Source organism: Trachurus japonicus, chromosome 16, assembly GCF_045865225.1.
Source record: "Trachurus japonicus isolate A0001 chromosome 16, Traja_1.0".
Lineage (NCBI taxonomy): Eukaryota > Metazoa > Chordata > Actinopteri > Carangiformes > Carangidae > Trachurus > Trachurus japonicus.
The window spans coordinates 21227968-21248613 of NC_140922.1; the positions used below are offsets into that span (position 1 = coordinate 21227968).

General features: G+C 41.8%; 3 protein-coding genes across 3 annotated transcripts in view; 2 read left to right on the plus strand and 1 right to left on the minus strand.

The window, feature by feature from the left end:
• Positions 1 to 476: 476 nt before the first annotated feature.
• Positions 477 to 4341, plus strand: LOC146972366 (CCN family member 3-like). The gene is made up of 5 exons (XM_085802501.1): positions 477 to 699; positions 1174 to 1402; positions 1512 to 1766; positions 2265 to 2494; positions 2673 to 4341. The coding sequence occupies exons 1-5, from the start codon at positions 643 to 645 to the stop codon at positions 2964 to 2966; spliced, it is 1065 nt and encodes a 354-aa protein (XP_085658627.1). The 5' UTR covers positions 477 to 642; the 3' UTR covers positions 2967 to 4341.
• Positions 4342 to 7135: 2794 nt separating this feature from the next.
• LOC146972367 (E3 ubiquitin-protein ligase TRIM21-like) lies at positions 7136 to 9739 on the minus strand. The gene is made up of 2 exons (XM_085802503.1): positions 9634 to 9739; positions 7136 to 9451 (listed from the first exon to the last, which is right to left on the minus strand). The coding sequence occupies exon 2, from the start codon at positions 9447 to 9449 to the stop codon at positions 7656 to 7658; it is 1794 nt and encodes a 597-aa protein (XP_085658629.1). The 5' UTR covers positions 9450 to 9451; positions 9634 to 9739; the 3' UTR covers positions 7136 to 7655.
• Positions 9740 to 17582: 7843 nt separating this feature from the next.
• Positions 17583 to 20646, plus strand: part of sntb1 (syntrophin, basic 1) — a 43647-nt gene continuing 40583 nt past the window's right edge. Inside the window, exon 1 of the mRNA XM_085802505.1 lies at positions 17583 to 18346. Coding sequence (XP_085658631.1) covers positions 17800 to 18346 — 547 coding nt within the window. The 5' untranslated portion in view covers positions 17583 to 17799. The remainder of the gene's footprint in view (positions 18347 to 20646) is intronic.

Below are 20646 nucleotides of genomic sequence, written 5' to 3' on the forward strand. Positions count from 1 at the left end.
AAGAGGGTTTTCCATTGTGACCTCCCAGGTGGCATTTGGGGAGAGAGGTCAGGGGGTCACCACCCCGTTTCAGTGGGAAAAAACACAAGGGAACCCCCAGGTGCTATGTGATAACGTGAATGCCACGGCCTCCTAAGTGTAATTTAGTAAGAAATAATGAAGTGTGTGAAAGACAGAAAGCTGATTATTGACTATTTAACTAATCTACAAATATATAATTTTCAGTGATTTATATAAAAGGGATAGAATGTATTATATGCATATAAAAAGAGACGTAATATTAGCAGGATGTTAAATTACAGAATCTGAGGTCTCTCGGTGTGTTTGTGGTTCTCTCTTTGACAGGATCTCACAATAAAATGTGACTCTCGTCTTCTTCCAACACTCTGGGCGATCTCTCCAACATTCCTTCTTGTTTGTCGTCATGGTGCCAGCAGGAAAGCCCCGCTATATAAGGTCCTCCTCTCCGGGGTCCTGAGCCAGAACGACAAAGAGAGTACAACCTTCTGCAAGCTACGCCACAGCACAACGGAGAGGAGGGAACATTCAACCCTGAACCAAAGGACTGAATTCAGCTCCTGAAAAGACAACTCAACACATCTTTGACTGCAGATATTTTTTTTTAACTCTGCTCTACTTAACATGAACATGTCCAATTTTTCAGAGAAAGCTCTATTTGTCCTTCTTTTTACAGCACAGGTAAGAATCATAACCTTAACTGAGGATCATTGTATCACTTTCATTTAGACAATTTTTATATTGTATCAAAAGGTTTTATTTAATGGCAGCTAAACAACAAATACTGTATATTTCAGCAAATAATTGTTCAGATTGGAAGACATAAGGACAAAGTGTCATGAATAATGACCATCTGTAATCATAAAGCTTTAAAATGTATCCTTATTCAATAGAAACATCATTTCTATACATTCTAGTCTTTTTGTCCTCATTGAACATTAACAAGTAAATATTTTTCATTAGTTTAAGTTTTTGTTTGTTATTCTGCTAATTCTAAATCTTATTTCACAAAATAAATGTATGTAATATGAAGCTACTTTACTAATGTAAAATGAATGCCAGTTGTCAATAATCATTAGCATGTATTACTTTACTGAGGGTGACATCCAGAAGGTCTATAGTAAAACATTGATATTGATTTTCTTCCCCACCCAGGTGTTTACAGCAGTCTGGTCCCAGATGTGCCCTCGGAGATGCCAGTGCCCCAAAGAGCCCCCCATGTGTCTCCCTGGGGTGCCTCTGATCCTGGACGACTGTGCCTGCTGCTTGGTGTGCGCCCGTCAGAAAGGACAGGTCTGCTCTGAACTGAACCCCTGTGACACACGGAAAGGGCTGAAGTGTGACTACACAGCCGACGTCCACAAGAGGACTGGTACCTGTGCAGGTGAGTGTCTCCGTCCTGGTCACTAACGACAAAAATGATTGATATTTTAATAAGAAACCATTCTGAAAAAGATAAAAAATATTCCTCCATCTTTTTCTATTTCCTCCAGCTCGTGCGGGAGATGTGTGTGTTTTAGATGGCACTGTCTACCAGGACGGCCAGACCTTTTTCCCCAGCTGTAAGTACCAGTGTATTTGCCGTGATGGACAGATCGCCTGTTTGCCGCGCTGCAACGTAGATGTGATGCTGCCGGGGCCAGACTGCCCGATGCCAAGAAGGGTCCAGTTACCTGGAGAGTGCTGCGAGAAGTGGGTGTGTGAGCCCCAGGCAGAGTCCAGCGCACTGGGAGGATTTGCCATGGCAGGTGAGAAGACTGGAGATGATGATGATAAGATATGAGATATGAGACCATAAAGATATACACATATGTATATAACTGTGTATTCATCTTTGATGTTGGTGTCACTCCAGTGTAAGGCATAAAGTTAAAAGGTTGTGTACACTTCTCTGACCTTCAGGCTGAGGGAGCAGGACTCTGAGTGAGGCAAAAGGAAAACATATAAGGCATGATAAGAGGAGAGGAGGAAACACAGAGGAAACAACCAGTTTTGTCACTTAAGTTTGTGTTATGAAAAAAATGTTGCACTTAGGTTAATGCAAACACCAGTATGTCAGAGATCATGATGTCTTCATGTTTTCTCAGAACAGCTTAAGAGAGGGTTTGTCTTTCGAGGGAAAGGGAAAGTAACAAACACTTTACTGATATGAGCATGTGAATTACCCTAAATATCATATTATTATAACAATTGTAGATTCATTCAGTCTAACCCATATTCTTCTCTCCCTCTGTGTGTTCCTCTAGCTTATCGCCAGGAGGAGACAGTGGGCTTCGACAACTGGGACCCCAGTCTGAACTGCATTGAGCAGACCACCGAGTGGGGCGCCTGTTCTCGAACCTGCGGCGTGGGGGTGTCCACCAGAGTGACCAATAAAAACCGTCGGTGTGAGATGGTGAAGCAGAGCCGGCTGTGTATGATCAGACCCTGTGATGACCAGCAGGATCAGAGACAGATGACACTGCTCTCACCAAAGGTACTTTTTGGGATGTTTTTTTTTTGGTTACTGTATTATTTATGTATTAGCTCTTCATACACTTTTTTACTCAGGCTAATGTAGTTTTTGTTAAGTACCAGAATAACTGCACCTAGTGTCATTCCTTTTTCAGAGATATTGATATTGAGTCAGTAAATAAATCTTTCTCTCCTCACAGAGAGGCAGCAAGTGTCAGAGGATGGTAAGAAGTGACACAGCCATCCACCTCTCCTATAAAAACTGCACCAGTGTCCAGGCGTACAAGCCTCGCTACTGTGGCACCTGCATAGACGGCCGCTGCTGTACCCCCCACAGAACCAAGACCGCCCTGGTGGATTTTCAGTGTACCAATGGTAAAACTGCCAAGAGGCCTGTCATGGTGATCCTGACCTGCGCTTGCCACAGTAACTGCCCCCGGGACAACGCTGTGTGGCAGCCGTCAGAGCTGGGATACAGTGGCATGAGGTCATAGGTCAGAGAGTCAGTGTGTAAATTCAGGGATTCCTTGAGTTGGATGAAGGACGGGACGGGACGATCCTCTTCTTCATAATTATGAGTTGCATTGACTCTAAACTTTACATTAAAACAAGACAACAACATAATATATCAGCATGATCAGTCCTAAAACTGCACAGTATATCATCAAATAATTTATAACATGTCCACATTGCAATAATTTCTGATTATTATAATCAGAAACAAGATAGTCATCTTGTATTAATACAATGAACATCTTCTTTTAAGGAGGAGATAATGGAGAGGTAATAATCTCTCTATTGACAGAGGGATTTAATTGTGTAACATCCTGTGGACAAATTAGTGTCATTCATTCGTTAAGTAAAGCACTTAAACCTTGAAATAAATGGACTCTCTCCGCTTCTGGAGATAAAGTAGAATAAACCATGAGCCACTCACAACAGACTTTGTTTGGACAGTGGTTTGTAGGGATTCATCTTTCTGTATTTACGGGAGATTGTGGGAGTTTAGCTCATAAAGTTGAAATTGGATGAAGGTGCACAGGAACTGGAGACATGCAGCATCACAACCCAATGGTGTGAAATGCATTTGAATTGGCCACTCAGCCAGAAATGTTGTTTTTTTTAGACAAAACACATTAAACCGCATTTTGTCAGAATTTTGCTGAGCTTTAACACTTTGTCAAACAAACTAATCCTCTTTTTTGCATGAATAAAGTAGAGGGCAGAAGAAAATTGAGGATAAGGTGAGCTGTTACCTTCTACTGCCGTGGAAAAGTTCCAGCTATTGGACACATTTTTGAAATAAGTGGCCTGTGTATTTTGACCTGGTCTGAACCAAGGACTCAAGCTATGAAAGAGAGGTCACTCTGATGACTTGGTGTAATTTCTAACATGTACCTGACATCTCCCTCCTGGTGCGAAATGTGTAATGTCTAGATTCCTTCAATAAATGCAAATATATGTTGTTTCTTTGTTGCTCTAGAAATGACAATAGTACTCTGTCTGTTAGTGGTAGTGCACATAAGAATGGCTATTTTATAATGACAAAGGTTTTGTAAATACTTGCTGTATAGCTTATTTGATTGAGTGTGTATCAAATACACAGCGATAATCGGTAACAATGTAAACATGAATTGTATATATTGTTTTTTTTTTCTTACTTATTTTAATTACGTATATACTTAAACTTCACACTGCTTGTGTTGGAACAATGCTGTAAAAGTCACGTTTGAAAATAAATGTGTATGTTTTTTCTATCAAAGGTTGAATCTCTTTATTGACATAAACCATTTTTTTCATTTATGATAGTGATGGTATCAAGCAAGAAGTGCATACAGTATATCATGTTACAGTCCATTGGGCTGATAAAAGGGGGTTGATGATTTGTATGTAAATGAGTGGTAGCTGCAGACTGAGTTTATGAAGTGAATCAATAAGGAAATACCACTTAGATTTTCCACAGGATAATAGGAAAATTAAAAAATAACATAGCTTTAATGAAGTTTTTAACTTTTGTTTGCTTGGTGGCTGATCATACATCACACTGCTATGTTACAAATGTAGTTCTCATGGATGTGTTATGTAGGTTTTAGGTCAGTCAAATGTATGACAAGTGTTACCTAACACTAACAACATGGCTGCTCTACATTTATCAGTGCTGGAGACTTGTCACCTTTCTTAGACTTTGTGTGGCCAATGTCTTTGGTCCAAGAACTGCTATCATATTGTTGTCCTTTCTAATATAATAATAGATATATAATCCCTTTCACTATAAATGAATGCACATCTTGTGAGTTTTTCACATCTGCATTCGGAGTAGACCTCTTCCTGTGGTTTTGCTTTTAACAGTCTGGGATGGTCATGTCTTCAAATGGCACCCAGGAGCTATGAAGCCCACAAGGCCTCACTGAGAGTGGGTGGTCACCTTTGACCTCTCTCAGTGAACCCCACCTAAAGGGTCACAGAGGAAAACTCGTCAATCCCCAGTAGAATTGCTCCTGCTCCCTAAAATAGATCCTCAGTGGAAAGATTTAACTCATCAGAAGCTTTGAATCAGTGGGAGACTGACACTGTGGTCCACACATCTGGTCTGTTATGGTTTCATGCTAAGCACAGGTGTGTGGTCACGTTACATTATGGTTATGTTTGTGGATCTAGGATTTGAAGCTTGTTCTCATGTTGCACTTACTGTTAAGATAATATGTTAAGATTACAGAGTCAGCTATATGTTGAAAACATGAGAAAGACAGACACTTGTGGCGCGGCCTCTGGCAGTGATGGTCTGTCTACTGGTCTAAACTGAAATATCCAAACAATGGGTGGAATGCAATGAAATTTTGTACGGACGTCAAACATTATCTTTGAAACACCGGCATGGTAGCACCACCACTATAAGCTGTTAACATGCTGACATGAAGACCTTTGTCTTCAAATTTGAGCATCTCATTAACTACTTAAAACGTGATAATGTGGTGAGGTATATCTGAGATAGTATTGTATAATGCATCATTTGTTTAAATAATCACTGATTTTTGGAGACACTGGATTAAAGAGTTTCAGTCAAACCACCCGTATGATTATGTTAAAAGTGTATGTGTGTGTGATACGTTTTATTTTCCTTAACTGTTGAGCTGAGTATCAATTCGGCTCAGTGAGGCTCAGTTAGGGGCCACACTGTGAATTTTTCCAACTGCCAGACTGAGAAATGAAATGATCTGAATGAGCTTTAAACTTACCAACTGTTGTGTTTCTAGGCCATGTTTTCTTTGACGCCTCCCTGTCTGAATTACGGGCTGCTGAAGCTGAGACAGAATACTGTGCAGAGACATTTTATAACTCTCAGTTTGTCTGTTGAATTACTGAGGAGGAATGTTAAAACTGTTTTTTTGGTATGAGTGGGATGACAGATGTGCACAGATGCTGGCACTGGTCTGAAAAAACCTGACAGCAGGTTTGTCAGTTAAACCACAGACAACGTGGTATTGGAATTTTTATCAAAGATTATTATGTTCAGCGAGTAATATCATACGGTATATCCTCACAATGCAGAGTTGATACCAACAAGTTGAGCAAACAAGATTTTAAACTCCATCAGATTCCAGGTTCAAATAATTCTATTATGTAACACATGTGACCAGCTGGTGGTGTTTACTTGGTATTTAGTCTATTTACATATGAGCACTAATTAGCATTGATAGGAATGTGTTCACAGGGATTTATTCGGGAACAAAAGATAAAAGTGTAATTCTGATGGTGACTGATAAAAAGTAATTTACATAGACTTTGCATTGATGTAAATGCTTACAGTAAATCATAAGAGGGTCATGACTCCAATGTGTGATTGTGACACAGTAGCTATACAGGTTAATTTATCCAATATGTTTTTATCTTATTATAACACTTTAAAGTCTGATATCATGTCCTCCTGCAGCAAAATATATGTTTTTGTGTGCACAGTCCCTGTCTGTCTGTCTGTCTGTCTGTCTGTCTGTCTGTCTGTCTGTCTGTCTGTCTGTCTGTTTGTCTGTCTGTCTGTCTGTCTGTCTGTCTGTCTGTCTGTCTGTCTGTCTGTCTGTCTGTCTGTCTGTCTGTCTGTCTGTCTGTCTGTCTGTCTGATTCAAACACTAAAAGCAACTTAAATGTGAAATTGTCTGTAAATTCTCAGTTCTGGGTTAATGGGTTAACCTTAATGGGTTAAGATGGTATCAAAGAGTGCCTAAGAGTTGGCACATATAAATGTTTACTATGTTTAAACAAACATGTTGTAATCTCTGTCTGTATTGACTGGGGAGTGAACACTTTTTGTATGAGATGAATAGATTGCTCCCTCTAGTGGTGCATTTCAATAGAGCCTCCGACACCATCCTCACTACATTGATTCTCTGTAACAAAATAGTGAAATCTCACTCTGAACACTTCAGCAGACAGAAATAAGTTAGATCTTCTAATTGTTTGAATGCACTTCAGAAATGACACAACACAATGTTTCTATTGAAGCAAAACTTTATGTAAATCCATACTGTGTCTCATACACAGAAAATTTAGCAGTGGCAAAACAAGCACACAGAGTTATAATAAATGATTAAATATTGTCATTTTGCTACACACAATAACAGATTGTAAATGGAAGGAATCACTGGTTTTAACCATCCCTGTTTCTATAAGTACTGTACATCCACCACTGTACCAATCTTTTTAGTCAAGTCAAAAGTGTTTATTGTCATTTGTACAGTGGAAAGGTGAGTTTCCTGATAATGAAATTTTTACTTTGCTATCCACATCACAAAACAAAACGCCAGCAATTATAAAAACTAGGTATAAAAACAGACATTTAAAAAGCAACAATAATATAACAACAACAAGATGTGATGAAACAATTTTTTTAAACTTACTTTTCTGCAAGGCTTTTGTTAAATACAAAATTAGTGCACTTACAAAAATAAATGCTAAGACAGGTATAAAAATAAACATGCAATTTCAAATATCATGTCCAACAAAAATCACTTTAAAAGAAGGTAATTATCTCCAGTTGAACTGAGCTCTTACTCTGTAGGTCAATTATGGGTCTGTAGGCTGATAGCTGTACATGCTGTGGTTTTCTAAAATATCCCAAAACTGGACTTATCATAATCAGATCTTACAGACCTCATCTGTTTCAACTCTGGACAGTGTGACAATCATTTTTAAAATACCCATATCAGAAACAGAGCAATGAGAGTAAAAATCAGGCTAAAACACTCGCGAAATTTTTCCCACATGGTTGAGTCTTTGGCAGGTGAGAGGACCAGAGGGGCACAGTTCACACCATCCTCAGGGAGGCCAGGACTGAAAAACGGGTAGATTTTCTGATTGAATAAGCAGCCGGTAAAAGAGTAGATCAGAGTCGCAGTATCCACGTCATAGAAGGAGAGCAGTCTCTTCTCATAATCTACAAACACCCCGATCCGCTCGGGTTTCTTTGTCAAGGAGAGGTTCACAGTGGAGTTATTTAAAGCCGTGAGTTTGGTGTTGTTCCTCAATCTAATGATCCAGACTCCGTTCTTGGGGTTTAGTGTGAGTGTCTTCTTCCCTCGTACCGACTCTCTGACCACTCCTAAATCCCAGCCAGTTTTCCGAACGGCCTGAACCTCAAAGTAGAACCTCCCTTGAGAAAAGCCCTTCTTTCCGAGGACGTAGGCATATCTGTTGAATTTGTGTGGGACTTGATCGCAAAACCACCAAACATGAGAAGTCTGCACTTGTTTCGAATCCGCTGAAATCAGGAGCAGATCGCTTGCACTGCACGGGTCAAAGGTCACGTCCACCGTGTACTGCTGTCGGATTGCATCCAACTTAACGCCTTCAGGCAGGGCCTCCAGATCGACGTCCGTGTGTAGCGATTTCTTCACTGTGTCAGTTTCTTCATCAAGGATTTTTCTGCAGCTCAGCCTGAATTGTTGACTGGCTCTCTCCATCTCTTTGGTGAGCGTCACCTCCAGGTTCACTATAGCTCTCTTCACATCCTCCACATGGTGCTGACCGCCGACACTGACGTCAGACCAGCTCTTAGTACGTGGAGAAGCAAAAGACAGGAAGTTCTTGATGAGCTGGAGGTGGTCTTCGGTTTGTGAGATCTGCTCCAGCTGACTGCTGCTCTTCTCTAGCTGATTGATTTCCCTCTCCAGCTCCTTGAGCAGCACATCAGCCTGTCTTTGTGCTGCTCTGTGCTTCTCCTCAATCGCACTCACCAGCTCAGCCATGTTTCGCTGTATCGAGGCTACCATTGTACTGAAGACCTGAACAGCATCTTCCACTGCTTCTTCCTTATCTTTCCGCTTGGTCTCCCCGACGTCTTTTATCTCCTGAACCTTCTTTCGTCGCTCTTGTATCATTGCCTTTAGTTCCAACTTTTTCAGCTCAAGTTCAGCCTTCTTGTTTTCATACTCCTCCTCCAAAGGAACGATACGATGAGTGCTATGTTCTGTACACATGTCACAAACACGCGTCATATCATCCCTACAGAAGAGCTTCATAATCCAGTTGTGTTTCTTGCACGTCTCATTCTCCAGGTTCGGCACAGGATCAGACAGTTTGTGTCTTCGTAAGGCAGCAACTCTCTGATGAGACTCGAAGTGTGTCTCACAATAAGATGCCAGACATACCAAACAAGTTTTATATGCTTTGAACTTGTTTCCAAGGCAGACGTCACATGGCACCTCTCCAGGTTTAACTGGGACATCATTTGTAGAGACGACTCGATGCTTCTTGAAATGCTCCACAACCTCTCTGAATCCGGTGTTGACACAGAGTTTGAGCCCTTTGTTGAACTTCTTGTTGCACAGGGGACAGAGACACTGGTTCTTGCCTTCCCAGTGTTTGGTGATGCATGACATGCAAAAGTTGTGGCCACATGGAATAGACACAGGCTCGGTGAAGAGATCCAAGCAGACCGAGCACAGGAACTGATCTTCAGACAGGAGAGTATTGACTGAAGCCATATCTGGAGAAGAAAACATTCAATGACTTATTCCTTTTGTGTCTCTTATAGAGTTACCAGTATGAGTCACACGGAAATCGTAGTTGACACGATTCACACAGGACAGAACCTGAATACTTTTTATACACAACATCAACAAATGCCCTACATTATTAAAGTATTGTTAAATTCAAGAGTCACTTCACCTTTGTAGATGCTCAGCTCTGCCGCTTCTCTTCATACATGAATGCACAAACAAAATGTGTTTACCAGTTGTTGTGGTTTGTGCTGTACTACAAGGTTAAGTTTCACTTCTCTGTAAATGATACAACAGAGCTCCTCCTCCCTTTGATACTCCTCCCATCCTACATGACATTAACCCTTTAACACTTGTCCCTTGTACAAATATGACTCAAAGAAATATGCAAAATAAAGCTAGTAATTCGTAATCACTTCATGCTGTGGTCCATTTAGTCAGTTTTGTGTGTTACAGTGTAAATACAGATCCACTCAACTAAAACAACATCTGTCATGCATTTGTGCCATTAACTCAAACAATCAAAGCAAAGGAAATTCATCTCTGAATCAAGTCTGCTGGTGCAAAGGAATCTGTTAGGTCTCTCAGGAAGTGAGGAAGATTCAAAGGAATGTTATCTCATTGTTTAGCTGAGACACAGTAAATGACAATTACAGACGCTTTTACCAGAGGAGTCACCACAACAGCTTGGCCATGTTTTAATGTTCAGTCATGAAAGTTATTAAAACAGCTGAAAGCAGCTAAAGATAAAGATGGGATAATTAAATGAATACATGTTATTCCAGAGAGAGAACGATCAGAAGAAATCCGATGCTCAAGGTAAAATGTAGATGAAGGGATTACAAAGGACTCAAAAACTAAAGTTGTGTTTTTCCAAAGCAGCATCTGTCATTAACCTAATGGTCCAAATGTCTTTTATAAGTGACATATTTTGCTGACACAGCGGTACCATCCACGCATGTTGGGCTGTGCCCAACAACAAATCTTGAATGACTGCAGGTCATATAAGTATGTTTAAATTAAAAGAAAGTGACAGGCAGAGGATGAGGCATTTGGAGAAAAGTTTTCCACTAGAAATGAAAGGTAAACATGGCGGAGACCTAGGCCCTGTCCTTATCAAATGCATTGATCTTGGAAAGGAATTGAAAAGGGCAAGTGCTGGTGCAGGTGGATGACTTCAGATACCTTAAAGTAGTAGATGAAGAAGACACTTTATTTATACAGCACATTTCCTGTCAGAGAAAACTCAATGTGATTTACAACATACACAAACCCAAACCCAGCAAAGCAGAATACAAAAATACAAATAAACAGAGCAATATATCAACAGAAATATGTATGTTGGTGAGTCGACACTCCTTTCTGAACAGTGACTTAGTGTACAATACTACCCAGTGGTGCCTCTCTCTCAAACTCATCAATCACTTTCATTTCATGACCAGCTGGAACTTTCTCTTAAAAAGAAACAAAATTTTTATGCAATTTTTTTCACATGCAAGTAAGATAACGGACACAGCCCAGCCCTCATATCAGAAGTGTGCAGGCAATACAGGACTCTTCACACACCCTCCATAACTCATTGCAGCTCCCACCATCAGGCTGCTGTTTATATTTACATTCATACTTTTGGCAGACACTTCCATCCAAACCAACCTACAAGCGATCACTTCAGGTTTAGTGCAGTAGGAACCCTTGCTTTAACAAAGTAGAAGTGCAAGGAGATCAGATAAAGAAGAGCATCGAAGGTGTTGTTATCAAAACCCACCAAACAGATGTACTGAGAAAAGAAAATCTAACATAAACTGCATTAAACACGATGAAAAAGCTTTGAGGGAGTTGGCACCTAATGACTCTCTACAGCAAAACTGTTCTTAACTATAGATTTTCATCTGATACAGTTACACAGTACAGTACAAATTTCAATGACCTTGTGACAGATATGGTTATTTTTTTTCTCACTCTAAACCACACAAGATAAAGCTTGTCTCTAATAAATGAAACAGGCTGTAAGCTTCTGCAACACAAAACTTACTGTTTCACATTCAAACTAAAAGGAGTTAAGTACTGTAATTAATTTACCAGATGTGACCAAGTGTTGACTAATAGAGTTCATCTCTCCTGACCCTCTCTGAATCATATTTGTATAAAAAGTGAGTGAATTGCTCCCTCTAGTGGTGTATTTGAATAGAGCCTCGGTCACCATCGCCACTATAGTGATCCCAGTTAAATCTTCTTAAACCAGTAACATCCTAGTAAAATCCCACTCTGCACTTGGGTGTAAGTACATAAGTAAGGGTGAGAACACACTGATGCCACTTCAGCAGGCTGAGGCAATGCAGATCTGTGAATGTTTAGTGTGGTTGATTCATTTCAGAAATGATTAACTAATATAAAGGAATGAGGAAATGTAACTCACTGTGTCAGCTGGGATTAGAGAAACCACAGGTGGCTTCAGGGGCAAAACTCTGTCCATGGTGCTGGAGCAGGACAGACACAGTAAACCATCACACACATGAAATTCACTGGTAAGTGTAACCTCCTCTTATCATCTGACAGAGCATCTACTATAGTAGCTGTCTTCATAAACAAGAAAAAACACATATAAGCAAACATCCTGCTTCTATCCTTTCACCGACAAACCAACTTTAACCAAATTACTGTGAAAACATGATTGACATCGTGAGTCAAATGATTACAAAAAATTATCCCAATCAACAAACATTAAACTCATTGATCACTTTTAAAAAAATAAAATTATGTAGCAATATGGCAATGCATATTTGAGTTAAAGATCTCCCAAAAATCATGTATCATGCTGGAAGCATTTGCTACTTTAATACACAAATTGTCCTTACAGTATATGTAGTGGGGAAAAGTATGCACTAGCAGCACAAGTATAAGTCTCCTTGTGTGTCCGTTGGGTGTATTACTTTCTAGCTTTGTGTTGCTGTTTGTTGCAGTTACCATAGTTTGGATGCCTGTTATGTGTGTGCATTTGGGTCCTACAATCCTCTGAAACAGTAGCAGATTGTTTGTAGTGCATGGGTCAAAGGTCATGTCCACTGCGTACTGCTGCCGGATCAGGTCCAACCTTCAGGCAGGGTCTCTGGATTGAGGTCTGTGTGGGGTGTTTTCTACTTTAGCTCTGTCTTCAAGGATTTTTCCACAGCTCACCCCGAGTTCTTGACTTGCTCTCTCTCCGTCTCTTGGGTAAACATCGCCTCCAGCTTCAGGATACCTCTCTTCACATCCTCCACACAGTGCTGACCACTGGTACTGGTGTCAGATCAGTTCCTGTGAGAGGGAGGTGAAGGACAGGAAGCTCTTGATGAGCTGGTGGTCTTTGGTGTGTGACATCTGCTCCAGCCTAGTGCTGCTCCTCTGGAGCCCACTGACTTGACAGGCACCAAACTTTGTCTTCGTGCTGCTTTCTGCTTCTACTCAATCACACTCACCAGCCCAAGCCATGCTTCTTTATGTCAGTTCTAGCAAAGTACTGTTTGACCTTAACACTAACTGCTAATGCTCCAGCTGTGTCTTTTCTTTTGGACTCCACTTTCCCTGAATCATCCTTTGTTGTTTTTGTATCATATCCTGCTCCCACTGGGCTGACTGCTGGGACACACAGTGGCCCAGGTGCGTCCCATCCTGCAGACTAGCCCTAGAGATGGAGAGCACAGCAACAGCAGAGTGAACCAATCAGAGGGACCATCAAAATATCAAGAGGAGACATGTTAAAGCTAAAAAACAAAAAACAAACAAAAAAAAACCCCTTTGATTTGTTGCTTTTCTCTGTGCAACAGTTGTCGCTATGAGTCTGACAAAGAAACCAGTAATGATTTTCACACAGATTTCAGGAATTGTTTAGTCAAATTACATGAATCATTATTGTTTTCCTCCTTTAACTCTATAAATGTATGTTTGTGGTTCTTGGATTTTAAATCAGCTACAAACTGAACGCCAGATTTGGACAAATCAGTGATGTAATCTGGTTGTTTTTTGTTATGTAATGTTAAGCATTTCAACCACTTTCTTACTGCTCTACTCTCAAAAAGGTGACTGCAGATAGTGCAGACCTGCAAATATTGCTAATAATACTTTTGTGCATTATTTTTGTAAGACAGAATCAGTGTCCTAAACAAAGCTGGTTAATCTTTTCCTATGTTTCACTTCATGCAGATGAGTTGTTGAAACCACAACAAAAAGAACAGGAAAGCAGAGTGAGAAGGGACAAGGAAACAAAGAATTGTGGAGGTAGAGAAAGAAGCCAAAAGAGCAATTAAAGCCGCAAGCGGCGATGATCGGCCCTCGCTCGACCCATGCGACCGCGGGGGCCTGAGGCGTGCGGGGGCCGTGGCGCGAAGCGAGAATGGCGAAAAAGCGCTGCGGGAGCGGAAAAACGAAACGTGCGGTTCGTCCACTAGATGGCGCTACGAAGCCAGAAGCGGGTAGCGGCGTTCAGGAGCTGACCGGGATCAAGCCCCTGACGTTTGATGTGAATCGGACAATGTAAATGTAAAACAGGTCACTTCCTGTTACCACCAGGGGGCGCATTTGTATGAATCCAGATGTGGGTAGGTGTGATCAGGGGCTGACCAGGATCACACATGTCAGGTTTGAAGTTAATCGGACAATGTAAATGTAAAACAGGTCACTTCCTGTTACCACCAGGGGGCGCATTTGTATGAACCCAGATGTGGGTAGGTGTGTTTAGGGGCAGTGGCTCATCAAATATGAAAAATTTGAAGTCGATCGGACAAGTTAAGTGTAAACCAGGTCACTTCCTGTTACCACCGGGGGGCGCATTGAGTAAAGTGGGCGTGCCATTCAGCGGAACGTTCAGGGTGGAGCCATCATCATCTTCAGCAAGTTTGAAGCTGATAGGATGAAGTATGTGGGCGTTAGAGCTGTTAGAAGGTGAAATGGCGAGGAAACATGAAGTCGCCAAAAATTGGCAAGGCCGCAGAAGCCACGCCCTTTGACGTAGAGACCTATGGAGCACAAGGTTGGATCAGCATGGCATCTCGATAACCTGTAGGCAATTTGAAGTAGATCGGGCGAAATTAGTGGGAGGAGTTAAAGATTTTAATGTAAAAAATGGTCACTTCCTGTTACCACCGGGGGGCGCTTTGAGTAAAGTGAGATATTGATATATCGGGCGAATCAGTGACTCACCCCCATAATTTCCTTCAAGTTTGAAGTTGATAGGATAAAGCATGTGGGCGTGACAGCCAACCGAATGTTGGTGGCGATCGAGCCTATGTTTGGCGCCCATTGGAAGCCACGCCCTTTGACGTATTGACCTACGGAGCACATGCTGTACTCAGCTAGGTCTGAAGATGTTGTCTATCAAATTTGGAGCGTGTCGGGCGAACCGTTTCGGACGAGTTAATTTGGCGCCAAAAACGACCAATTCAAAATGGCCGACTTCCTGTTGACATTTCACCATGACATTAAGAGGCTTTTTTGTATATCTGGGTATGGTACATATGTGTACCGAATTTTGTTGGTCTACGCCAAAGTAAGCGAAATTGTCTATGGGACTTTTTAAAATTTGTAGGGGGCGCTATTTCGCCATTTCGCGTCGGACATGCGCGAGCAGCACAAAATATCGAATTTCGGAAGAAGCCGGACGTCCGGCAAAAAGTTCACGCATTTTCGAGTTGGGGAAAGGGGCGAAATTGGGGTTTGAAGGCGGAGAAGAATAATAATAATAATAATAATAATAAACAGCGCGATTTCAATAGCCCCTCGGGCGAGTGCTACTCGCCGCTCGGGCCTAAAGATAGAATAAAGAGGATGACTGAAGGTGGAGAGGAGTGGGTGAGGAGACAATATTACTAAGGGGGAATAAAGTTTCTCCTATTTTTCTTTACACAGAAATAAATTGGGTCATGATATTCATTAGTAAAGCAATCTCATATGAAAACCATGTAGAAAGGAAGCCTGAATCCCCTCCTTCAGCAGCATCGAAGTGCTCTTGAGCAGGACACTTGACTCTCTTAATTACTCCAGAGAGCCTGTTCATGCACTAACAACACAAACATGTGTGTGACTGTGTGTTTGTGTGTTAGCACTGCCTGTCTGTGCAGCTGCTCCCTGTTGCAATGAACAAAAAATGTGTAATCAACAACACGCTGGCTGGCTGAGGATTTAAAAAAGATTCATTAACAACCTTTAAATACCATCACCTTTAATAAGATTACATTCTTTATTTGTTTGTTTGTTTGTTTGTTGTGAAGGTCATTACCACAACAAAGAATGTGCATTAAATCCAATTGCTCATTTCCATATAAAAGTAAAAAAAAAAAAAAATCAATTGTAGCTCCTACACCTCATTAAACCAAAAACATTCTTCCTATTTCTGTTTCTCTCTCAAAATAAATAAGCTAATCCCCTCTTCAGTGCAATTCACCAGTAATGATTCAGTGGTTTACAGGGCAGGCATGTGGCTCATTGCACTGAGATCCTGTATTAGCCTCTTTTCCCTTGATTACACAATTTGATTAATTATGACACATACACTGGCATACACAATAGAGTGTATATATAAATATATAAATGTACAGTAAATATATTATGTACAATCCCTTTATATCTCAAAATAATTACATGCATCATTTGATATAGGATCAAACTTAGACCGATCTTGCACTTTGTTGTTGATGTTGTTGCAGAAGCTGTAGCTACATGATTTATTTAATTTCAGCATGTTTGTTTGAGCCTTTTTTTCTTTTCTTTTTTTATCAAAATACAATAATACACTACTGCACATCTAAATACATCCCAAAACCTTTTGGTAAACAGATTAATAGAAGACAGATAATATTTAGATTATTACAGTAATTTGATGGAAAAACTTTATTTCCCCCAGGACAAGACATTAGCTACATCACTGCAGACATTAATGTGCAATATGTAATAGACACTATTAACACGCCTAGCATCCAATTTGCTTATGTATCTAGAGAATGGGCTCTTCTTGGCTTCAGTGCTATGCCAGAAACATCCATTTAGTGTCACCAGTAGGTGTCGTAGCTACATTTCTAACAGATCAGTGTGCAGCGTGGTTTATCTCAGACGTTTACTCAGTGAGGATCATGCCATGAGTCAAAGTGAAAGCTGTTGGAAGAAAACTCAAATGTAGAGCCAAGTGTTGCTGCATGCAAAATACTGAAGCCATACTTGAAGTCCCAGCAGCTGCTTGACGAGGTTTTTCCTCTAATATGACCAGCTACATGTCTCCTCTCAGCCACTGACGCATGCACACACACACACACACACACACACACACACACTGAAGGTGTCCTTATCATTATACAGTACACTAAATTACAGTACAGTACAGTCCAGTACACTGTCACACTCTGAGTTCACTTGCGATCCAGTAGGACTGACACAGGATAAGGATGTCCTTTGTAATAATAATAATAATAATAATAATAATAATAATGGCCTACTTATAATTATAATAATACAGAGAAAATATTTAGATAGGGGTCTCTTCCATGTCAGTGCACCCCAACATTACAGACTTCTCTGTGCTATTCTCTCTCTCTCTCTCTCTCTCTCTCTCTCTCTCTCTCTCTCTCTCTCTCTCTCTGAAACATCAAAACCGGCACAGGCGCATTCCTGTACGCGCGTAGCCGTTCTCACTTCTACAACGTGAACGCGAGCAGCAGAGAGGGACTCGATGGACATTTGACGACTAGAAAGTCAGCAGCAGCTGTAGTGTCATCTTAAATTTGTCTATTTTGTATATTTAGCATGTTTTAGAACAGGGGCCCTTGTGAAGAGGTGCGGTTTTCTTTCACATCTCCAGCTCCAAAGAATGCACATTTCAAATTCTTAAAAAAAAAAAAATCTTTATATCCATGAAACAGATTTCCTTTTATGGCAGGCATTCATCACTACATTTTAATATCTCATGTGGCGGTGTATCATGGAACATATTATCAAAATGATGCAAGTGAAAGTGATGATGTGCTGGATTTCTGGCGCTTATTGTTACCTCTGCATCACTTGTCACGTCTCATAGTTGTGGGGAAATGATGAAGACTCTGTGTGCATGCAGGATCTGATGGGATCGGCTGACAGCGGGGGGAGCAAACTCCACCCAGCAGATAGGATCTCAAGCAGGCGGAGCGGAGGGCAGCCTGTGCCCAAAGGGCTCGGGCTGGTTGGTCCGGACGCTTGACAAGTCCCGCAGAAAACTTCTGAGGGGCAAAGTCCAGCCTGAGCGCGAGGGAGACGGGGTGGAAGTTAGTGTGTGTGAGTGTGTGTGTGAGTGAGCTGCGAACTAAGTCGCGTGTTATTTTAAAGACATGCTCAAAAGATGGCGGTGGTAATAGCGACGGGAGTTTCGGGCGCCTCTGGAGTGCAAAAAAGTGGATTTGTGGAGGTTTTGGTGCGGGAGCGGTGGCACAAAGTTTTGGTTAACTTGAACGAGGAAGCGCTCACGTTAAGCTGCGAGGAGAGCGGAGTTAACGACAGCGTGACCGACAATGTCAACTCTAACGGCGTGGCCAATGGATCTTACCTGGACAACAACAACACCAACTCCAACAACGGACCCCAAACTGTGCGCTCCGCGTTCACGGACCTCCCGGAGCGAGTGCCCGAGGCGATCGCCAACAGAAAGCGGTGCGTTAAGGTGACCAAGCAGGAGATCGGGGGGCTCGGCATCAGCATCAAAGGGGGGAAGGAGAATAAAATGCCCATCCTCATCAGTAAGATATTCAAGGGGCTCGCAGCGGACCAGACCCAGGCTCTGTACGTCGGGGACGCCATCCTGTCAGTGAACGGCATGAACCTGCGAGACGCGACCCACGACGAGGCTGTGCAGGCGCTGAAACGGGCCGGGAAAGAGGTGACTCTGGAAGGTATGGAGACTGAACAGGACTGTGTGTGTGTGAGTGTGTGAGAGTGTGAAAGAGAGAGAGAGTGAGAGAGGGTGGCAGAAAAGAGAGGAGAGTGTGTGTTTTCAGGGAATCCCACACTTTTTCCATCCCATAGGCATGCTTTCATTCATCTACCCCAGTGAACTTCCACGGCATGAGGTGCTTTATCAGGAAGCCCCCATGTGACTGTCAGTCGATATGTTTTGGTGAAGGATTGTCCTGCATACCTGTGGAGATAAGAGCTCAATCTCAGTTCAGCTAAGCACACACTGTGTTTGGGAGATAGGTAGAAATGCTGGTGGATTTCATTTCATTTTCTTTCTTTTTTTTTATTTTATGGAGACCTAATTTAACCTCTGGCAGAGATCCCCAAGATCCCCTTACTAAGCCCGGAAATCTCAGTCTTAAGAGGAGTGTTGTGAGTTTTCACCCTACATGGCAGCCTGTTTCAGAGACTGCTGTTGAGGCTTTTAATTCATATTCTCCAGCAGGTCAGTGGCTCTCAATCCTGGTTCTCAGGGCATAAAGTAAGCTACTGCAAGTTGTTCTATCCTACCTGCCAGATGATTGGATCCACTTAGCCTCCCAGGTATGGGTCGCCCCCTGATTAGACAAACAATGAAAAGTAGCACGACTGTGGGAATGAAACTCTCTACAGAGCGATGCAATTTATTTTCTATTATAGAGAGAAGCTACTGATTATTAACAAAAGCTAAGAAAATAAATTTTGCATTTTTTCCCCACTAGCTTTTACTGTTCATATCTCATTTCATGAAATCTGTTTTCTTTTTATATTGATTAAGTCACAGTTGGTTGACCTCAAGCAGCCATACAGTCCCAGGGAACCAAATTGAAAGAGAAGTGAAACTGTTTTTCTGTCTTCTCAGCAAATGCACTCAATTCTCAGCAGAAGAGGTGAAGACACTGTATTTAAATTGTGTATGTGATGCAACTTTGCTGTCAGGACACACTTGCTTTTTTGCCATAGTTGGTAAACAGGAGGCTGACTGGCCGTATGTTGCACAAAAGAATAGTTTGGATTTCTAAGGAAACAGTTATTATGCAATCAGAGGTGCCATGGGAGAAACACGCAAGATCAAACCCATATCATCTCCCTTTACCTCCTCACGCACCCCCCTCAGCAAGGCCAACAAATACAGCCCAACATTTCCTCAAGCGTCTCTCTCTCTGTCTCATACACACACACACACACACACACACACACACACACACACACACACACACACACACACACACAGGCAGTTGCATACACTCTACTTTTAACCCATTCACTAGAGCAGTTTGTCTTTTGCAGTTGTTTTTAGCCAATTGGAGATGAAAATGAGTGATTGCAGGCAGATTCCTTACTGAAGGTCGGACAGCAGTTTAGCCCCTTAGCCCATACACATGCACACACACGTGCACACATTTGCAGACACAAACACACACGCCTTTACACACAGAAAAACATGCCCACTTCCAAGTTTTTAATTTGTGTTCCTGAGAGGACTCTTAGACCCAAGATAGCAAGAACAAAGTGCCTCTCACTTTCTCTCTCTCTCTCTCTCTGGCTCTCTCTCTCTCTCATATAAATACACACACATACAAACACGGTGATGGGTCTTCCCTAGGGGGGTACAGGGGCTATACTACAGAGGGGAAAACAGGTCCCAGCTAAAAACTTACCAAGATAAGAAAATGAGGGAGGAGAGAATGAAGCAGGCATGGAGGAACAGAGAGAGAGAGAGAGAGAAATGGGAGGGGGTTGAGATGAAATGTGAATTTAATGGGGAAAGAGCCGAGAGGGAGGGAGATACGGTAGCATGAGACTGGAGCAGACGGAGAGCTAACGAGGGAGGCTGTGAGGCTGATGTACAGATGACAGTATGGGTTAACTTAAGGGTAGCACAGTTGTTCAGCACAACTGCACTCTGCCTCCCCAAATGCAAATGATCTCAGTCAGTGAAACATAAAGGAGGAAAACAAAGTGCATATCCAATGCGCATTTACAGATCTTGCGGAGCATGAAAGGTGCTTTACATGTAACCAAGCATGAGAAATTTCAAATAAAAAGACATGAGCAGTGAGATGTAAAGCTTAAAAAACTCATCGTTTTATTCCTGCGTGTAAGCCACTCTCTAAAGATGTTACACGAGGAGAGAGATCAGGAGGAAACATCTGATCCAACTGTTAGGAGATGGTACAGGTCTCGTGGGAGAGTGAGTGTGCGTTTGTTTGCAGAGTGCACTGAGTTTTTCTGCATTTTCTGTAAGTGGGTCTGC

Excerpts from the sequence above, each read along its gene's own strand:
- LOC146972366 (XM_085802501.1), top strand. The coding sequence starts at position 643 with ATGAACATGTCCAATTTTTCAGAGAAAGCTCTATTTGTCCTTCTTTTT. Across the intron at positions 700-1,173 it reads TCCTTCTTTTTACAGCACAG|GTGTTTACAGCAGTCTGGTC; the intron begins GTAAGAATCATA and ends TTCCCCACCCAG. Across the intron at positions 2,495-2,672 it reads TGACACTGCTCTCACCAAAG|AGAGGCAGCAAGTGTCAGAG; the intron begins GTACTTTTTGGG and ends CTCTCCTCACAG.
- LOC146972367 (XM_085802503.1), bottom strand. The coding sequence starts at position 9,449 with ATGGCTTCAGTCAATACTCTCCTGTCTGAAGATCAGTTCCTGTGCTCG.